Consider the following 21,440-nt stretch of genomic DNA (forward strand, 5'->3'; position numbering starts at 1 on the left):
ATATCAGAAAGGAATAAATAACTGTTTTGATATGTTTTGATACATTATAGTCATTACAAACATACAAAACAAAATACATATTTACCCACCTACCTTCAAAGAACCAGCTAACTTATAAAGTTGTTATTATTTTAACAGGCGACGGCTAAGGCATGTCATTCGTAAGTCGAAAATAAATTAGAAGCAATCGAGATTTAAACTACCTACTTACCTTTTGTATACTTAAGTAATTACAAAATATTCGGCAATTTGATAAATTGCTAATGGTTAGTATAAACTTAAATAAGAAACCTATCGATATCTAAACTAACCACTTTTAAGAGGGAAGTATACCCTCGCGAACCTATTTACAATTTATTGATTGCTACTTCGTGTTTTATTTATAACAATATAAAATATTAATGATAGTTTTGCATAGGTGCTTAGATCATTATGTTTGAATAAGTACCAACTAAACTCTTAATCAAAAACATGATTAACTTCAATCTTAATAATAAGGGATATATTCTATAATCAACTCATATAAGTTGTAAACTACCTAGTACATTGGTATACAAATATTATATACCTAGGTACTAATGAAAATCTTACGATGTTAGAAAGTAGTCGGTGTACTTAAATTGATAATATTATATCCAGGGCTAGTCCACATCCAGTACTCATAAAACATAATTCTCCGTTTCCCGCTAGTTAACATGTTACTAATGAATAAATTATAAATTACTAATAATATCCTGAGTGACTAAGGCAGGGGCCGCCAACCTTTGAAACTTTTCCTGTACTGTGTTGTTTAAAATCCGCCGTTAGCTATAGCTAGAAGATCGATTGAAGAATACTATGCTAAGTAAGATATAAAGTTAAAGTTTGGCAATACAATTATTTTCATTGGTTTTCGCCCGTAACTCAAGGTACTACAAACTATTTTCCCTTTGTCTTATTAATAAGATGAGTGTCAAACAGCTATACAAATATTTGAAATACACACTTAAGTGCACAAGTATCGTGGATTTACGACATATTTATTGAAGACTGTTACCTAGAATAAAATAAAGTTCCTATCTTTAATCGTGCTTCAATGATGTATTATTTATAAAAAACATAGTAAAAGTAGAGAATTAGTTGGCGATCCCTGGCTTTTAAAGCAGCGGGAAATCGATTAAGTTATTTACATTACAGTGACTTCACTCGGCCCGCGTCGAATTAGTATTAGCATTTAGCACTTGCCGACTCACACATTTATATGTATTAAGTATAGATCTGCATAATTATGACTGTTTTGTTTTGTTTGCTGAGTAACGAACGGTGTCTGAAATAAGGAAGGATGATATGAGAGGCCGGTTGATTGTGGGGTTACGAAGTAAAAATACATATAAATATATATATAAGTATATATACTTATATATACAAGTATATATACAGGGTGTTGCAAAAAGGGTATACTAAGCCTAAACCTACATGTGCAGAGAGAGTGTAAGATTTTTTTATACTCAGATGTGATGAAATGATCTAGCAAGGTAGCAAGTGTATAGTAAGTTTCGACATCGGCTGCTGATTTATCTTTTGAAGAATGTGGCGGTGACACGTTGACATGGGCGTGAGTGATTTATGCATTTTATTAACAAATTACAATGCTAATTTATATCATAGCGTAGTATGGAACTGGTACCCTGTACCTACCTACCTCCTGAGGAACCGAAAAAGAGTTTTTACATAGTTTATTACCTAAAAGTTTATAGGCAACGTGATCAAGAAAGTTATCCCATTTTTCAAAACGAATATGAAAGTAAGTAGGTAAGTATATGAAAGTTTCTGCAAGAATGTGCCCGAAAAGATTGATGCCATAGGGAGTTATTTGAATTAGTAGCTGCTATAGTGTAATATAGCTACACTTCGAGCCCTAGTCCCTGATTAGGGATCCCAGGACCTGATGATGATGATGATGATGATAGTGTTATATTATAATTATACACGTAGGTATATATTTAATTGTAAAAAGTATGTCATCTCACGGGGATCCCGCTCGTCTGCACAAGTGGGGTGAAATAATCGGGGCGGAACAGCGCAGCTCACTTTCAGCTAGCGTATATATATAATACTAGCTGTTCCCGCGCGCTTCGCTTCGCCTTAAAAAGTTTTTCCGTGGGAATTCCGGGATAAAAAGTATCCTATGTTCTTTCCCAGGGTCTAGACCGTATGTACCTATACCAAATTTCATTCAAATCCGTTCAGTAGTTTTGGCGTGAAAGAGTAACAGACAGACAGACAGACAGACACAGTTACTTTCGCATTTATAATATTAGATAGATATTTATTTATTTCATAAATATAGGGTAACAAAAGGTGGGCTTAATGCAAAAGCATTTTCTACCAGCCTACTAATACGCCTTTATAAGGTACGATTGCTACGTAAATATCGATAATAACATATTATATTATAGGTAAAAAACAACATATTGACGGACCTACGTACCTGTAGGGTGATGTAAAATGAAGCCGGCCCCGATCTTCATTATCGTTTCTTTATTTACGACAACATTATAGCTACGTAGGATTTTCTATTAACATGTTAGTTTTATGACCGACTTATAAATTAGTTCATACCCATTACCATAGAATATATAAAATCGAGCGGCTACTAGAAGTCGTTGGGCAACACCGCCGCCCCGCCCCCAATACTGCCAGTCAAATTTTATAGCATGTATTTAGTTTAAGCACTGCCGCCCTATTAATAACAGTATTATTTACACAAAAATTGCGTAGATATTTTAAGCTAGTTCCAATTACTTACTAGGCATATCGTTAATTTATAGAAAACTCCCTTTTCCGCGTAACAAAACATTTGTGTGAAAACCTGCATATCTACCTACCTGTATACGGCTATATTTTGGCTAGATATTCACATCTGACTACACATAATTAATGTACTTATTATGCACTTTTCTGTTGCCATTGGCAAAATAAACCAATACCGAAGAGTTGCCTCAACACCAACATTCTATCCACGCTCTATGTCATAACTAGACATTCACAAGATTTACAACTCGAGGCAGCATTTTACGACTAAAATTACACACTTAATTGAGTAATAGGGTAACAGTACCTGTTGTGGACGGATCGGTTTCGTAATTTTTCTCCCAACAATTTCCCGCAGCACAAATGACGCTATCGTACGTTACGTCAGCGCCATCTCGCGGGCAGAGTTCAAGCGATAGCATCGGCAATCGCGGGTAGGTGTTCACACTTTCAATTTTACGCTGAATTCCAAATGCTAAGCGATTGCAAGTTTACGATTGTTTCAATTAATTAAGCAATTGGGTAGGCTCTAGGCTGGTGCAGTAGTTGGAGTGAATAATTTAGATTTGTGTGAAACTTGAAGGTAGATAGGTTCATATGCCCAATGTCCATTTAAAATTGTACATTCCGCTGTATATATACTTTTTGTTGTTGGATAAATCCACTACCACTTCCTACAGGGAAGTAAATGATTATAATTACATTATATAATTTTACCAAATCTATTTTTCTATAAAGTCATTGTTACAATGTCCGCAACGCCGCAGCACACGGAAGCTGGCAGGTGAAGCGCCGCCGCCGCCGCCGCCGCCGCCGCCGCGAGTGCGCTTGCGCAAGGCAGCCGCATTCCGCGCCACCTCGCCAACCAAACATCCGATAGAAGATTTTTGGAAACATGCAAAAACTAAATTGCAACTCTGAGGCTAGACATTATATACGTATATTTTGCAACGAATTCAGTTGTGTCAGACACAGATTGCTATACGTAAGTATTTGATTTAAATTAATATTTAATACGCCCCGGGCCCGGATTTGGGTAAAGCCCCTAATAATTGGCAGTTGCAGTGTTCGCTTCTCAAGATACGCCGTTTTCCGTTTCAATTAGAAGTTGTCACCGTAGGCTGTTCCTCATTCAAAATTTAACCGTTATATTTGAATTGACGGCGAGATTCGACCGCTGCGGGCGATGCGCCAGTTATTCAAATTGGTAGTGTATGGCCGAACACAGGTGCCGTGACTGCCATTTATACTTGTGGATAATAAAATTGGGCTCTCGCAGTTTGAGTAATTCCTTCATGTTTACTTAACCGTTAATTTGAATTTCAACGTCGACGTAAAAGATGACACACGTATATTGTGTAGGTTGCTGTTAACGTGAATTGAAAATAATAATAAGTGTTCGCAACTGAAGTTGGGGGAATTAATTGGTTAGCAGGAATGGTTTTGAAAGAAAGTAAGGTATGACATAACATTGGACATAATATTATGGTTACATTGGTTAGTTTACATGAGTTAACATAAATCCGGTAGGTCGTAAGGAACTCGCTAATATAAATGAGTAAGTTGGGTAGCTGTATATGTAGTACTTACGTAGTTTTAAACCTCATTTTCATTTCGTAAATGTGTAAAATAACCAAACATTCACATATTTTCACGTGATTTAGATAGAACAATAAAAACAAAACTAATGGTATGGGAGTGCATTCATTAGACAAAAGCGGTGCAAATTGCAAAGTATTTGCAAATAAACAAGGCATGGCCGCATATACAATGCTACAACAATGAGTCACCCTGGAGGTGAACTTGTAGGGTCTCCTCTAATCCAATATTATTGACCTGCACGGCTTCACTCCTGGCTGATTGACGCCGCCCATTTCATACTTGCACTTCGATTTATTGGCCAACCATTTATCATTTGTTATTTGTCGGGTAAAATTATTTATTCACATTGTTAGAACGACGCTGAGCTATCGATATGGACCGCCAACTTTGTACTTGAGTACAAACAGATCCGAAGACCTTTTGCTGGCAGTATGGAATTTAGCAAGTAGATAAATGTACCTATAGGTACATCATTATTGTTATGTCTGCAATTTACAGCGCAAATTCATACCCACAATAGGTTGTGTACCGTAAAGCCGTATTACATAATGCATACGCAGTTGATGATGATAATTATGAAGATGCAATGTATAGGTTCAACCGTTATCTATTCTAATGCGCTGTTAAATACACGCACGTGAATTCATGTGCTTATGACACTTATTGGTTAGGTGTAAACAGTTATGGAAAACAGATCTTGAATAGTTATATTATGCTATTCCAAGAACACAATCTTATAGAAATAAATGAATAGAATATAGCGTCTATTCAGAAAAGGTAGGCCAGCGGAGCGTAAGGTCAAAACAGTAAAGTAAGTATTGTGGCCATAACTTCTTCAGGTATCGAAGGTTTATGCGCAGAAAGTGCTAGCGGGGCGTAGGTCGCGGTGTGGGACACTAGCATGCATATGCAAACAAGCGCCATAAATTAATGTGAGAGCTAATGAGAAACGCGGAACACTGCATTTGGAACGGGCCTCGTGTGGGCACATTCGTCGACGGATCATGAATTATGTACTTGTTTATGATGAATTGTTGGAAACAACTGCGCACGAGCTACGGTCGGTGATTTTAGCGATAATCTATTTATTAATACAGCAATTGTTCGCTTGTGACTAAATTTGGTGACTACAAAGTTTTGCAAAAGATTTATATTTTAGTAGTAATGTGATTTTAATTAATAGTAAGTAACCAGCGAGGACAACTATATTAGAAAAGGGAAACATAACTCACGTTGTTGCAATTTCGTAGCGGAAATCATTGATCTATGTCCGAGATTTGTAAGATAATATTAGAGCCATTAAACTAAACGAATACAAATTATAAAATGACAAGCACTAAGCTGCTATTAAAATTTGCATGTTTATACTAACAAATTGTTTTAGCAGTACCGAGCCGCTGACAAAACCCGATAAGACTACATTTTCACAAACATATTTTCCTTTTTGTGTTGCCGGTTACTGCCTTTAGGTACCATTTAATCTCTCCTAACTCAGCTGACACGGCCACTAGACTGCAACGCCATCTATAAATAAATCCTGACGAGGTGAGAATCACGGGACATTTGCATATGACATCGTTCGCCATCCGGGATGGCCGGCTAGTGGCTCGCTCACCTCATATGGCCGCCCTGAATTACATCGTGGAGACTAAGATGGCCGAGGCTATATAGCAACTCAATATGTTGTGATAGTGACGGCTGATCGGGACCCGGAGTGAAGGATGCCCGAGATATATCAGGCTTGGTTATGGTTGCCCTCAATAATAATTATAGTGTCGTAGGACTCGTGAGTACTTAGTACCACTTCTTGGGCTCACGATATTCACAGGATTAAAGTTTTTGTGACTACTAATTTTTTACACTTTTTTGAGTTACATAAAATCATGGTAATATTCAGTATTTTTTTAATAAATAAAGTAGGTACATAGATATTCATCTTGGTTGTTGCAGTGCGCAATGTTTGTTCTTACCATTGTGTAATTTTGACCTCATCTACTCAATGTATCCTATAACCCAAATCGAAATAAATACAAAAAGTCTAATCACGTCAGCGCGTTCAAAATATTTCCGTCTTCATAACAGTACACCCGTCTGCCTGTAAGGTTGGGCCCGCTGTCAATGATCTCACACGTAATGTCGACCGCGCCGCGACTCCGGACAACACTTTTTGTGCACTAGGCTTAGTGCAGGGCGAGTCCCGGCGCGGACGTCGAGGTTGAGTCGCGTCTGTTTTAATCGTGTTACGCTGTCGTGGATGGAAAATACTGGATATTTAGCCGGTAGTGGCGAGATGAGGAAGGCCGAGGACATACACAACTTTGTAATTACAAATAAGTTATCGCAATGGAAATGCACCTACGACGCTACGTTGTTATCCGACTATGAGTTATTTAGTAGTATTAATTTTACGAAAAAGCAACAACATCGCCCTTGAATAATGTAGGAAACTTGAAATTGTTTTAAAAACAGTTCAGGAAATTACTTTCAGGAAACAAGTTAAATAAGACTATCATTATGTGTAGACTCTAAGAAATAGTTTCGAAAGTGATAAAAGGTGGTTTAGATTTTAACAGCCGTGTTAAATTGCCTGTGTAATTATATGCGCGCTGAACAAAGCAGAATGCGCTACTGTGCACTTTGTTACTTCCTGGCTTTAAGAATTATAATCATTAAATAAGTCATTTGCATTTTTATATTCAATTAGCTATTAAAAGTGATTTAAACATAGGAAAAGTAAATTCAATTGCTTGTTTTAACTACTGATTTGTAATGCATTTGTAACCACCAGGTTTGAAACATTTAAAGAGGGTATTATAAGTTTAAGGTGTCTATTCATTTATTTATGTATCTGTAGGTATACGGCATCGTAGCCAACAATCGGATGAATGATGTATTTTGTTTGTTACTGCCTGACAAATGGTATAAAATTATCTCTAGGTATATCAGTTTACGACAGAACTTCGATCGAAGCTATGTCTGTTTTAAATTGCTTTTCTCATGAGAACTGATTAACGACGTTGCAAAGGTCGTAGTTAAATGATATACCTAATTTCTGAGGTTCAATTCACAGGTCCAAACGGGCCACTCTCAGATCACCCGACCCGCATTCACGTCTATATAGGGCGTGTTTTAAAATTCATGTAGTATTTAATTGTTACCTGAATCAAGGATGTGCACCTCGATAGGAAATGCTCGGCAAAGATGCGATAATTACCGGTTTTATGTTACTTCTTGTGTTACTTGATAATCAAGCTTTTTGTGATGTCCTTATTGAAACCCTTTGCGTTGTATATGTATTTACATTATGTAATATAGGAATTAGATTTTTTTGTTTTTATCCCCCGACGTAAAAAGAAGGGTGTTACAAGTTTGGCGTGTCTATCTATGGTAATTCAACATTTGAATAACTTACGTGTTCATCCAACGAGTAGGTCAGCTCTCCATCGTCGTACAGTACGAACCAGCGCCGCTGCCATCGCTGTAACAAACAAATACATGTCATTTAGTATTTAGGTAGTATTATTCTGCTGGTTTAAATACATATTCAGTGTAATTTAATTTGGTGTTATTGAGCTTTTGCCAGGGCCTCTCAACAACCTGCCACCGAACCATACTTCATATACCTAAGGCTAAGCCTTGAGACTTTGGATATGCAGCGTGTGGCAAAAATGGTATAGTAAGCTTTAAACTTTAAGAATCAAGATTTTTCGACTTACGAACTATGCCACTTTTGCAACACTCTGTAGAATGACAACATAGACTTTTATCACAGGTTTTCGTCGTCGCCATGCTAGGCCACCCGTTAATAAGGTAATTAGTGAGAGGGTTGATGGCCCTGTTTTGTGTCACTGGGTAAAAATCCATAGCCCTAAAAATCCAAATGTTTTTTGTAAATAAGTATTTATAATACTTGTTTGCAAAGAGCATTTGGATTAAATATGTATTTAATAATTTTATTGTTTTTAACTTAATAATTTAATTTAATAATATTATTGTTTTAAATTTAATAATGTAACTAACCTAGATAATAAGCCAAATTGTTACTAACACAACTATGGACTTATGTCTGAAATAAATATTATTCTATTCTATTCTATTCTAATACCTACCTGCTCACGCACTTTACACCTCATTTTGAGTCATTTATTGATTGGACTAATACTACTAAACGAAAAGTACAATGGCAATATAGCGTAGCTTCTCTACGTATATTGCCTACTCGGATCATTCTTTACTACCTCTATTAAGTATAGTTGTACAACACTAGGGTAAATGCGACAATTATCGACCACATTACTAGCCACAGATTCCTATCTCCCGAGTCGTGTTCTTGTACGCTTGGCACCTATGCCGATTGCAATTAATGCCAGACCAATTAAACTATTAGGACCTAAACATTTACTTATTGGGTAATAAATAATAATATCGGATTCGGAATGAGCCAATGGTAATGAGTGGGTATTTATGGTTCCCGGACGTTGCAGACATTTTATACATGCATTTAAAGGATGTTGTGTCCTTCAGCTGTAATTATTGTGGCACTTTTGAGAGACTCGTGTTCGATAGTTATAAATAAGTACTTAGGTTAATGAATAGTAAGATAAAACTGCGTAATTATAGGTGGGTAAAAACTATATTATTGGTAGTACATACTCTATGTATTGTTTTGTTAAAGTTACACTCATGAAATATACAACAGTACATAAATCCTAATTAACAGCTAAATCGAGCTGGGACAAAAGTTATAATGTTGTTTGACTTTTAAACCCATGTACGTACGTACCTATTCAATTGTAATCAAACCACTAATGGTCAAATGCCGGCCCTATCTTAGGGGTATCAACATAATTAGTGCAAGCAGGTCTATTTCGCCACACCTCGGTCCGGACCATAGACAAAATAGATCTGTTGATATCGCTCGTACGTGACACCGCGCCAATGCCGATTTGCTACAGGCCATTTATAGCCACATTCACCCTATTTAATTACGATAAGTGTTTGCGGAATAATTTAAATATGGCATGATTGTTGGGTGTAATTGGTTGATAGCAATAGTGGAGCAGTAGCGTTTCCTACTTCCCTTTTAATTGTAATGTAATAAAACATGAAGACGACCGAATGGCGTAGTGGTTAGTGACTTGACTACTGAGCCGATGATCCCGGGTTCGATTCCCGGCTGGGGCAGATATTTGTTTAAACACAGATATTTGTTCTCGGGTCTTGGATGTGCCCGTAAAATGGCAATAGGCCCGCCCCCTATTACATTGGGACTAACAAAAACACACTGGCGAAAAGTGGGTGCAGCAATGCACCTCTGCCTACCCCGCAAGGGAGTACATTAGTACAAGGCGTGAGTGCGTGTGTGTGTGTTTTTGTAATAAAACATTATTGCAAATAAACACAATACGCAATGTCATGTCTTGGGAAGTTCTTATTTCAAGAAACGTGCTCAAGTAATATTAAGAACTTACACTATGGCAGTATTTAAGAAACTAATCTATATTAATTACTATAACAACGTTGAATTATTAGTTTCTAATGAACCTACACATTGTAAACGATAATTTCTCAATCAGGTAAATGAGATGTTGTGTGTATTCTCATACATCACGTGACGAGCGCATACGCAGGGTTTCGCTCAGAAATGGCGAGGCCGTGGGAGCGGCGGACCGACGGGTTAATTGCCGTCAATTAGCAGATATGAGATGACCAGCAATAGAACGCAAATCTGTATTTTGTAATGTTGGTACACAGTGCGCGGTGGCGTAATTTTTGTACTATGTAAGTACCTATAGTCAGCGGAATGCTTTGTGCGTATTTGAAGTTTTACAGGTTGTTGCAAAAAGGGTATACTATGCCGAAAGGGGGTGACTCAGAAGGTCATTCTGAACAACTTTTGTTCTACGAGTTTTGGAAATTTGTATACCATTTTGCAACACCCTGTATAATAATACCGGTTGTTAAATTGTAAGTGTATAATTAAAAAAAGCAATTTAAGATACACAAGACCTAAAGAATAAATTATTAAAACGAATCTATAAAATTAACAACTGCGGTGGTAGCTTAGTCGGGTAAGCGCCCGCTTCTCACGCCAGAGAGGCGTTTTCAGTTTTAGCCCCTGTTTCACAATGTCTGGTTAGTCGCTACCTGTCGGATAAAATACATGCTGTCACTGTCTAAAAAATAATAACAGAGAGTGACAGCATGTATTTTATCCGTCAGGTAGCCACTAACCAGACATTGTGAAACAGACCCTAAGAATAATTTGGTGCTTTTGTCACTGGAACTTTTTCATTGCTCGCGAGTGTAGTTAATATCGAGAATAATTACCTATACCGGCATTTTATGTTTTACTATCCCATGCCAACTGTATTCATGTTGTAGATTCGTGACTACTAAAGCTGTTAATATTATACGGTGACAAACTTGAAATAAAAGGCTATTACAATTTAATTTTTATTGATGCCATAAAAGCTTATCTTGAATCCTTGTATAAGCGTATGACACGATGTAATAAATCTTATATTAATAATTCATAGGACAACAATAATTAATGTGACATTATAGATAGACATGACTTTTAATGTTTCCTACTAAGTATGTTGGTATATAATAGTTCTCTATAATAGTGTAAATTTGTAGATTATTTTTTAAAATTTGTGGCAATAAGTGCCGTGATGTCATTTGAAAAAAGTGCAGTTTACGATAAAAGTTAATTCTCTAACATCGTCTTGTGGTGGTTGATATTTATCGATAGATTAAGTTGCTTGCGCTGTAAGTAATAAGATATTATACTTTAATGCCTTGTACATAATTATATCCTAATTCCTTCTACATTTCTCGTATATTTTACATATATTTGGTTTATCTTCAGCACAGACGAGCAGACAGAAGGTAAGCACTATGCCACTGAGAGGACGGTAGGTACAGTCACCGCCCCATTAGCATATTCATACAGGTACACACCACCTCGCATTTATCGCGATAATCAGCGTTGCCAATGCATAATGAATGTCATAGCATAATTTCATTGTTTACGTCAATTGCATATTGAAATTAATGCAGAAATTCAGATAATATCGAATAATTATCTAGTATGATTAACTGTGGCGTGTAGGTAGCAAATTTCATGGTTGTGTACTTATCTGAATGTTATTAAGTCAACACACACAACACTATCTCCTTCAATAGGTATAAGTATGTATAATTATTTTCATATAGATATGTATGAGTACCTACGTATATAAGGGGGCTAAAAATAGAAATAAGTTCTTAATTTGTTATTTATAATTTCTGACACGACAGCCAGCATTTGTTCATTACGATTTTTGATATTAGCTAGTAGAATTGTTATTCAGTCATTCTACAGCCACATCAATTAATTATAAAACAAATACAATTTTCAAAATATACCACTCACCTTTAAAGGAATGCCGAGTACCTAAGTATTTCGAAAGTAGGACGAAGTAAGTACGGGCTCCGAGAATTATTACAATGATTGGGCATTGTATTATAATATGGTGAATTTTCGCCAAGCCGCCCTAGGAACACCCAGTTATGTTAAGTTAGCAGAAAGCCATAATGATTTGTATATTTGTTTGTGTGAGTTATGTACGGGCAGTGTATATTGTGGAGAAATAAGGGACAGAGAGTTAGGAAATTTTGAAAATATTATAGTTGTATAAAATATTAATGTGTGGATTTGAACATAATACTTACACAATAAATAGCCTTAAATGTATGTATAGGTACAAGTCCGTGCATAATAATTTTTCATACTTTCGTATTTATATTAGTTGTGGTTGAAAAATCTTTATGTCACACCCCCTCACCTATCCAAACTTATTTTCGTTGAACTCTTTTGTATGGTGAAACCGCGTGCACTTATCGCATTCATTTTGGTCAGTTTCACCGTCACCATCCATTTAGTAAGTTGTAAATCCAAAGATAAACTGTGGGTGTGTTCTTAACTCCTTGTGTTTCTTAAATAGACAACCGTCAACAGTTACCTAGTTCCCTACAGGGAAAGTAGGTTGCCCAGCTAATGGGACACGGGCTGGAGGCCGAAGCCTGGCCCAAACAAGATTACATTTCGTTTATCTACGCCCTGCTAAGGAATGCTGGGTTAGCTATTAGTGTTTGCTGATTAAAAAACAAAGTTATGCGGAAAAGAAAGGTTTGGCAGGAGATGCGTCACACGTCCACCGCATTCTTTAGTACGAGTAGAATTATTTACTGTAGGTTTTTACATTTGTGTTTCTGAAGAAAGGTGGAAAAGAAATATTCAAAAAAGATTTTGGAACAGGATCAAAAAGTTTTGTTTTAGCCATATTAAAGGTAGTTCATTTCGCGTTGTTTCATGAAGTCAAACCATTGACTGATGAAGAAGAATTTAAAGAGAATAGCGTAGCTTCGTATGGCTCTTGTAAGTGCATATTTGGTGATACTGATGATGAATTTTAAATAAAACATGTCTTTGCAGATACTAATATACCTTTGTGCGTAGATCGTTCGTTGCACAAACGTCGGTTGTAAAAACTTAATGCACATGTTACAGTGAAAGTGCGAGTCTCGTGCCTACTATTAAAATAATTATCTATTGAACAAAGGGGTTTCAAAGTTGTGGGAGCGTCGGCAGAAATGGTAAGTTTTATTGTTACCGAGCTTCGGCCTTCGCATGAAAAAAATGACACATGATGGTCATTTGCCTCTTGCCATGTTTAGATAAACCGCCGCATTATAGTATATCGTCAATTAATTTATATTATCACATAATGTTGTTAGTGACACTGTTTAGTTATCTAGGTATCTATAATTTTCATTTATATACATGCTGTATACACATATGGGCAGACACAGATAGCTGTATAATTATTCTATATGCATTGAATAGAACCGTCAAGTAGAAAAAATGGTTCTGACTGCGTAAATAATAGAAGCATAAGTAATTGAAATGGCGCACAATATCTCTGCAATCTGCAATCCCGGCGGCGGCGGCGGCGGCGGCGCCTGCGCACACTTTTTACCTCAACACTCCATTGTTCACTAAGTTCACACTCGTCATAAAAGTGAGATTACAAATTTATATGACGTTTTTATGCGTGTCTCAAGTTGTAGAACAGAAGCATTTATGGAGAACACTAAAAGTGAAAGTCAGTTATGAGATAAACGTAAATGCAAAATATGGTAACGGTTTCACTGTCTAATAATAAGATCTTTAGTATTCTCTATGTTTGGAGTGGAGCTACTTTTATTATAAACTCTAGCTTCGTTTTTAAGGTAAAATGTTTCTATTGTATTTAGTTGTTTGTGAGAAAAAACCGCCAATCAATAATTCAAAGCGAAGACGGTGTAAGATTTCACACGCATAATTGGCGTTTTTAATTTGACGTGAGTTTTTTTGCTATCTCTCCCGCCGAACGTAGCGGGGTGTCTGAACTGAACGTCTATTTCCGAATCGATTCGCTATAATCGTAATCTTAAACAATAAGACAAGTGTTCGTTGTGTAATCGATTACATTTGCAATGTTCGATTTATACTTAAATCATTTTTTAAAGGTTTTATTGACTTGCAATGTGTATGTAAGGAAGTATGTACCTAATTACTGTAAAATTTTAAATGTATTTAATTTGTTTAAGATGTCTATTATCTGTGAAGGATGTGATAAGATGGATTCACTGGTGAGCCGTGAGCGACCAAAGCAGTTGCGTTATTTGTCATACTTGTCTACATACAATTTACCAAGGTATATGAATGTATACGGTTCTAGAACATGGGAATACCTACTACCAATGATATTAAATGAACTACCTACTGATACACTTGAAAGTCTACTAATAAACAGGAATAAATGTAAAACTATAATGAAACAGTACTTTCTCTCAAATTGTAATTGTAATACCTAATTAGCTATTAGTACCTAACATTTATCAACATTAATTTTATATAGTCAACCATTATTAGTGTTTAATGCACAACTTCTGACTGCACTTGCCACACATAAACCCTGCGTGGTTTAAGCGGCAGGTTTTTGTTGTAAACTTTTATGTACCTATTACAAAATGTTTTTGGAAAATAAACGAAAAAAATAAAATAAATACCTACAAGTGTTGCAAAAGTGGTATACTAAGCCGAAAGTGGGTTTGTCATGTTAGATTTATGTCCTTTTTTCAATTTATCTTTCCTGAAAACCTCCAAGCATCTTATTTCTGAGTTGAATTGCTGCGATAGCTACTTCAAACAAAAAAGTTCTTACGAGCAATAAAAATAAATGGTATCGCAATTAAAGTGATAAATAAAGTGAAATATCGATTGTATCAATACTACAGTGTCTTGCTATTACATTTACATGGTGCCGCCCGCGCCGCCGCCGCCGCCGCGTCTTGCGCGTACGCAATGAAATATGTCAAATTGGCGCATTGGCACCCACCGAGGGACTGTAGGGATGCCAGGAGACAAGCACTTTATCTCATTTATGAAAGGGTTTTTTGTTGTGTTATGCACAAAATTTTAAAGATCAGTGTTGACAAAAATATGACAACCAGGTGCAACTTTGTTTGTGAAAATAAATAAGCTACTTTTTAAAATCATTATTTCACAAATGCCTATTATTTTATGTTTCATAGATAATTTTGAATTAGGTAAGTAAGTACCTATACTAAAAAATAGTAACGAAACAGACTTACAAACATATTTATAAAAGCGGCAACCCTAACAAAGCACAGTAAGGGAGAGAGAGTAAATCAATCAGTGTTAATTACGTAGTCAATTGTTACTGCATTATCGGCTGGCTGGCGCGACACTAGCACATGATGCATCGGTCGGTGTTAGCCGTAATGTATCGGCTACCTACATCGCGCTGAGCGTTTGACTGATAATGGCGGCCATCTTGGGAATGTCCGTGTAACTTTTTCAAGGAAGTGCTACTTAGGTAGTTAAAAAAGAGTTAGTATTTTCACTCAGTTTTGAATCAAATAAATTATTTGCTTACATCACAAGCGAACAAACATCTACTGCATGACAACCTATTTTTAATTAGCGCCGCAACTAAACCTCGGTATTTCTCATCCAATTCTTTCCGGCTACTTGTCTGTTCGTCAGTCTAGCGCGTCTACCAACTATATAGGTACTATACTGTCTTATTGCTAGACTGTATCTAGTAATTACTCTATTTTCTTTCTGTTTCCAATATTCAGTGCCATTTTTTCTATACATACGGAAACCATTCACGATTCTCTCCGGACAATATTACCTGGAAACAAAATAAACAATTATTATTGACTCGGAATTTTAATAATGACAAGGTCAAGAACAGATAGTTAAATTGCAGCTATGGTGGGCTATTCTGGGCCTCGGATTAATTGTGATGTGTTTTTGAAACTCTAGCGAACTGTTCGATCTAAGTATGAATACTAGCTGTTCCCGCGAAGTTCGCTTCGCCTTAAAAAGTTTTCCCGTGGGAATTCCGGGATAAAAAGTAGCCTTTGTTCTTTCTCAGGGTCTAGACTATATACATAGTATATATACCAAATTTCATTTAAATCCGTTCAGTAGTTTTGGCGTGAAAGAGCAACAGACAGACAGACAGACACAGTTACTTTTGCATTTATAATATAGGTTAGGATAATAATAATTTGAATCTTATTAGATTAACTCACGATCGCATGACACTCACTAATACTCTTTCAAAAATGTTTACAAAAAACATTACCTGTCACGTTTGATGAGTTAAATAGTGTAAATGTTTTAGAATCGACTAACAGGAATCCGTATTTTTTGTACCGACTAATTAATTTGAATAAATAATTCAACACCTTTTTCTTTTTATCGTTTTTACATAGAGGAGAGATAGCAAATAATCCATTTTGTGTATTATCTAGCTACTTATTTATTTGATTACTTGTAAAAGCTCTGCTTGGTTGTTGTATGGCTTTATAAGAGATGTTACCGCGCCGCTGGTTTCTTTTACCAGTCCAAGTGCAATATAAAGATTGTATTAAAAGTGGTGAACTATGCTATTCTAGCGTTTCTACAAGTTAAAGAAATTCGCGAATGCAGGTTCCCATAGAAAAAAGTCACGTGACCAACAAAGTCTCTATGCAGAAGCAAAAGTATAAAACTATTGCAACATCCTGTAGAGTGTGAGAATAGAAATTTTGAAATTGTAATATCGTTCGGAAAGTCTCGTTCGTTGCATGCGGCCATTATCCGTCATTTCGAGTGCACGAAGACAATGTAGCGTTTAGTTCAGAAACGCTGTACAAGGACCACGGTACAGTCAGCTTCATAAATAACTATACACTTCTGTAAGTTGTTGAACTCGCAAACTGCCTTTTTATGGGGTTTTATTACATATAATTTTATTACAATATTCTTTTCCGAACGGTCCCCCACTTAATATTTAGATACATATTGATACTCATTAAAAAAATAACAATGATTAAAAAAAACCCCATATCTTTGACACTGGAAGGACCGAAAGTTATTTTATTTTGCCGTAAAAATCTTAGAAAAATTTGAATATTAGTTCCTAATACAACGTATTTTTCGCACTAACTAATGGGTAATTTTAATCATCCTCGGGGATTTCTTGCGTTCGCGAGGCTATTCTACACTCACGGGCAATGAAAAGGTTCCACTGAGAAAAGCACCAAATTACTTCTAAACGGAAAACGCTAGCTTCATACCGTCTTCTGCAACATTGAAGTAAGTACATTTAACAGAGCATCAGTATATGTATTACCAACTAAAATCGGTAATATTATTATCCAATGGGGAGTAACGCGTGTGAATTTGCCGCTAGGGGCGCTGGTGTCGACTGCGGTCAAGTGACATTTACTTTTCACTGGTATAATTTGGCGGGCTTCGTAACAAATTATATTTTCGTTCATTTCCCTGTTGAAAAGTGATCTACTTTCTAGAAATTATCGCAAATATGGATTATTTGTCGATGAATGTGCACGCTTTGAAAGCTGAATTAAGGAAAAGAGGCGCAAAAATAAGCGGTCTCAAAGAGCAGCTAATTCAGAGGTTAGTTTGTTTACTGTTTACAAACTTATTTTTTACGAAGTGTATGCTTATTTGCTTAGGTAACAGCTATGTTTTTTCTTTTTACAGACACCAAGACTATGACCGTAACAGTAACTTGGTTGGAAACGTAGAGGACAGCATCTTACAACAAAATGATTCAGTGTATACTGTTGAGCGGCCTTCAGAAACTTTGTATAGCAGTGTGAACACTAAAAATGAAACTCTAGATCTAGATATTGTCACCAATGAGAACTTTGGAATTTATGTACAGTGTATACCATCGCTCTTACGGTGAATGAAAACATCGTGATAAAACCTGCACATCTAGATTTTCGAACCCACCAACCTGCAGTGGACCAGCGTGGTAGGAAATGGTCCAAGCTTAGGAGTGGAGTTTAGACCTTAAGGCGATATGCACAAAGGCTTCATTCGAGTGAGCCAGGTACTGACACCCCCACAAATAATAGAATAGTATACTATACTACCATTATTTAGTTTCAACTCAACCAGCATTCATTGTGTGGATTACTAATGTGTTAATAGCAGTGTGTTTAAACGGAAAGGATAAATAAAAGTTAAATAAGTGTGTAATTCTTTTATTTTTATTGTATTTGTTAAATGCCTAATCCTTATTTACATTATGTTCTTTCTGAAATTGGTTATAATGATTTTCACAAACACGAGATTGTCGGATAATAATTATTTCACAAGCCACTGTTTTAGAACAGTTTTATCACTTGTTAACATATGTCCTCCTTTTCTTTCCGAACATAACGGATCTGCACAACATTGCGGCATAGTAACTCGATATGATGATAGTTATTTTATAATTAATAAGCTTATAAGATTCAAGATTTTAAAACTTTATTTCGCGCCAATTTGATAAAGTCGCCTTTGATAAGTTTGACAGCTATGGTACCTCTTTACCTCAGTCGACAGTGGCGCCAACTGGTGAGCAAAAAAACGGTAGTCCCCATTGTAATATCATTGAAAAAATTGGGGTCGTTTGTTATCGGCATTTTGTGAGTGGAACTTTTTAATTGCCCGGCAGTGTATATCAATCGACGCCACCAGCTTTACTCCTTATTTATTTAGATTTAGCAGTTTCGATTTCGGAACGCTGCGTCGGGCGACTGATTGATCGATCGATCCACTCTTTGTTTTGACTGCCTTGTTTTTTAAATACTTTACTTGACACGTGAACTCAAACATTACAACATGACGCAAACTTTTAATGATAGGTTAGGAGAAAGGTCTATTGTTGAAGTTGAATATGTTTCATTGGGTGGTCTTAGGTGGGTACCTAATAAGAAAAAAAAAAACATGTAATTAATTAAGTAAGTATGTATTTTTTATTGTAAATAATTAATATTTATGTATTACACGTGTACCTATCTAAATTTCTTAGTAATGAGTAGCATTTCATAAAATGTGAAATGTTCCACTAGTGCTTTAACATGAATTTTGAAACTTACGTAAAACACGGACGGAGAGTGGGTTTATGATTACTCACTGCTCGTAGCATAACATAATTATCATATACATATCAAACCTACCTAATACAAAACATAAAAACGATGTATTTTATTAAAATAATGCTTCATAAACTGAAACAATGATTGACCAATCACGAGCGAGATCGGTGGAATATGGCGACGCTCATTTGTCACGTGCGCGGCGTGTTGACAAGACAATCGTTGCGTGCGCTTGCGCAACCATATTGCCAAAACTAATACGTCGCCCGGGCTATTCTGCTTAATTGCTATACCTTGTTTTAAATACTTAAGGAGTATGATCTACATAAATATACGTATATTATTACATTGTTTTTTTGGCTACTAATGGATAAAATATTCTGTGTATTTTTTATATGACTGTAAGTAGGTATTATCATTAAGTCTGCTATTACATTTCTAGAACATAGAACTAAATATAAATTTATATAATAATAATAATATAATGTCCTCCTAGCCGAATTTCGACTACGGCGGCCAATCTCAATTGAGATCAGCCATCTACGCAGGAGTAGATTATAGTGCCCAAGTGTGTGCGCAGTACACAGGAGCACTCTCTGTTCCATCACTCTCATAGCCCAATGGGACGGATTGACCGACACGACTGGAGAGAGCTAGGCGCAGGACCGACTGCTTTACATGCCCATCCGACAGCATGGATCGTTTCACTGTTTCGGACATCAGGTGATCAGCCTTCTATGTCCTAACCAAACTTAGAACCACAATTTAGAAACACAAATTGATGGTCCCACCCGGGAATCGAACCCGGGACCCCTTGGTCATGAAGCGAAGCTTCTACCACTAGACCACAGAGGCAGTGAATAAATTTATATATTTGGTATAGGTACAATGTACATATTTCAATCAGCATAGGAATAGCCCGATGGCGGCGCGGTCAGTGCGAGTGTGCCGACCGATGATTGATTAAAAAGTTTAACCTATTGTCTGTGGGTCTATGCCAACGTGACAACAATACCCGGCATTAAATGAAATATTATAAAGATTTTGTAACCAATGGCAAATAATCCAAAAGGCATTAACGCTTGCAATACACAACTCAAAAAATAATATTAATTGTTATTTTTAAAGTTATGAAATCTGTGCCACAAATTTTCAGTGGATACCCAATTGTACTTACATTTTGAGCTAATCCTAAAGATATAACTATCACCATATAGGATATATTTTATACATATATGTAATGATTGCTGAACTTCAATGGCAGGTGGAACTTTTTCATTGCTCGCGAGTGGATAAAGAGAAAAAAAAAGAGTAGTCTGAATACCTACAGAGGTGTAGGTATGGCGGCAATTAACTTCTAAGAAACCGACTTAACAGCTCACTGTTACTTAAAAAGTCCATTTAGAACAAGACGATATTCAAACGAATCAAATTTAGATTGCCCTCCGATGACTTGGCGGAGTGCGAAGACCTTCCATCATTTACGACCCACAAATTCATCTCAACCTCACCAACTTATTAAAGGGACTGATCGTACGTTTTACCCAACTAAGGATTGAAAAATAAAGGAGGCACATTTTATAGCGGGCTCGCTAACAACGCGGTGCCACGGACGTCAACATGCCAAATTTGTGCGGTAATGATTTCAAGATGGCCGCCAACAGCGATCCGAGTGATTCTTGATGGCTTTACGAGCTGCACTGACCCTGCAATTGCCTGAAAGCTATCGCCCATAAAATTAAACTCCTCTTTTAGTAAAATACAAAAATTTCGTCGAATGCACACAATCTGTTCCGTCAAATTAGTATCGCGTGCGTGCACCCTGTAACTCATGTTGTCATTGTATTTTTAATTACAAGACTATTACGTGAAAGTGTGCGCTTTCTATGCAGTCATTGAATTCAATCTTTCACAGTTTAATTGCTCAGTTTCAATGTCGTGATCATACAGCGACAATGTATAATTACAAAGCGTAACGGATGTCTCGCTTCGTCAGAAAGCATTCACGACCACTCTTGATCCCGCCTTCTACTGTTGATGGTGTAATGAAGGGTTTTTATTAAATCAACGTCAGAACTGCATTAAACACGAGTGCCTAGCGCCTGAACTCCTGGCCATCAATCAAATGAAGATAAAGCCAACGGGAGAGCGCCGCCACACGCTCATTTAAACACTGCTGTCGGGGCGCGCCGATCAACTCAAAATTCTGTTAACAGATACAGCAGACTAGGAATGTAAGGCGTCCATCGATGTGTCACATTAATTCTCCTCAAGGTCTGGGAATCATTTTGTTATTAACAAACTCTGAATGTCAAGTAAGAAAAATTGGTTAACAATCACCGCTTCTTTCCGTGCCCTACGGATGAGTCGTAAAGATTCACTGTCGGTCCCTTTGGGCTTCTAAAAATCCTTTTATAGTTGTTCTATCCTTATCTGCATACGAGACGAGAGTGGGTCATTAGTGGCGAGGCAGCGGGTAAAAAAGAAATGGCTGCGGTCGGTAAAAAATATGATAGTCCCATTGGACACGCTCCTGAGAA

The 21,440-nt window shown here is 36.6% G+C and overlaps 1 protein-coding gene across 3 annotated transcripts in view; it reads right to left on the minus strand.

Moving 5' to 3' along the window:
* Nucleotides 1-21,440, minus strand: part of LOC105380882 (protein outspread) — a 209,568-nt gene that overhangs the window by 45,666 nt on the left and 142,462 nt on the right. For all 3 annotated transcript variants that reach the window (XM_048623445.1, XM_048623446.1, XM_048623444.1), the window contains exon 3: nucleotides 7,808-7,873. In XM_048623445.1, coding sequence (XP_048479402.1) covers nucleotides 7,808-7,873 — 66 coding nt within the window. The remainder of the gene's footprint in view (nucleotides 1-7,807; nucleotides 7,874-21,440) is intronic.

This window comes from Plutella xylostella, chromosome 10, assembly GCF_932276165.1.
Source record: "Plutella xylostella chromosome 10, ilPluXylo3.1, whole genome shotgun sequence".
Taxonomy (NCBI): Eukaryota; Metazoa; Arthropoda; class Insecta; order Lepidoptera; family Plutellidae; genus Plutella; species Plutella xylostella.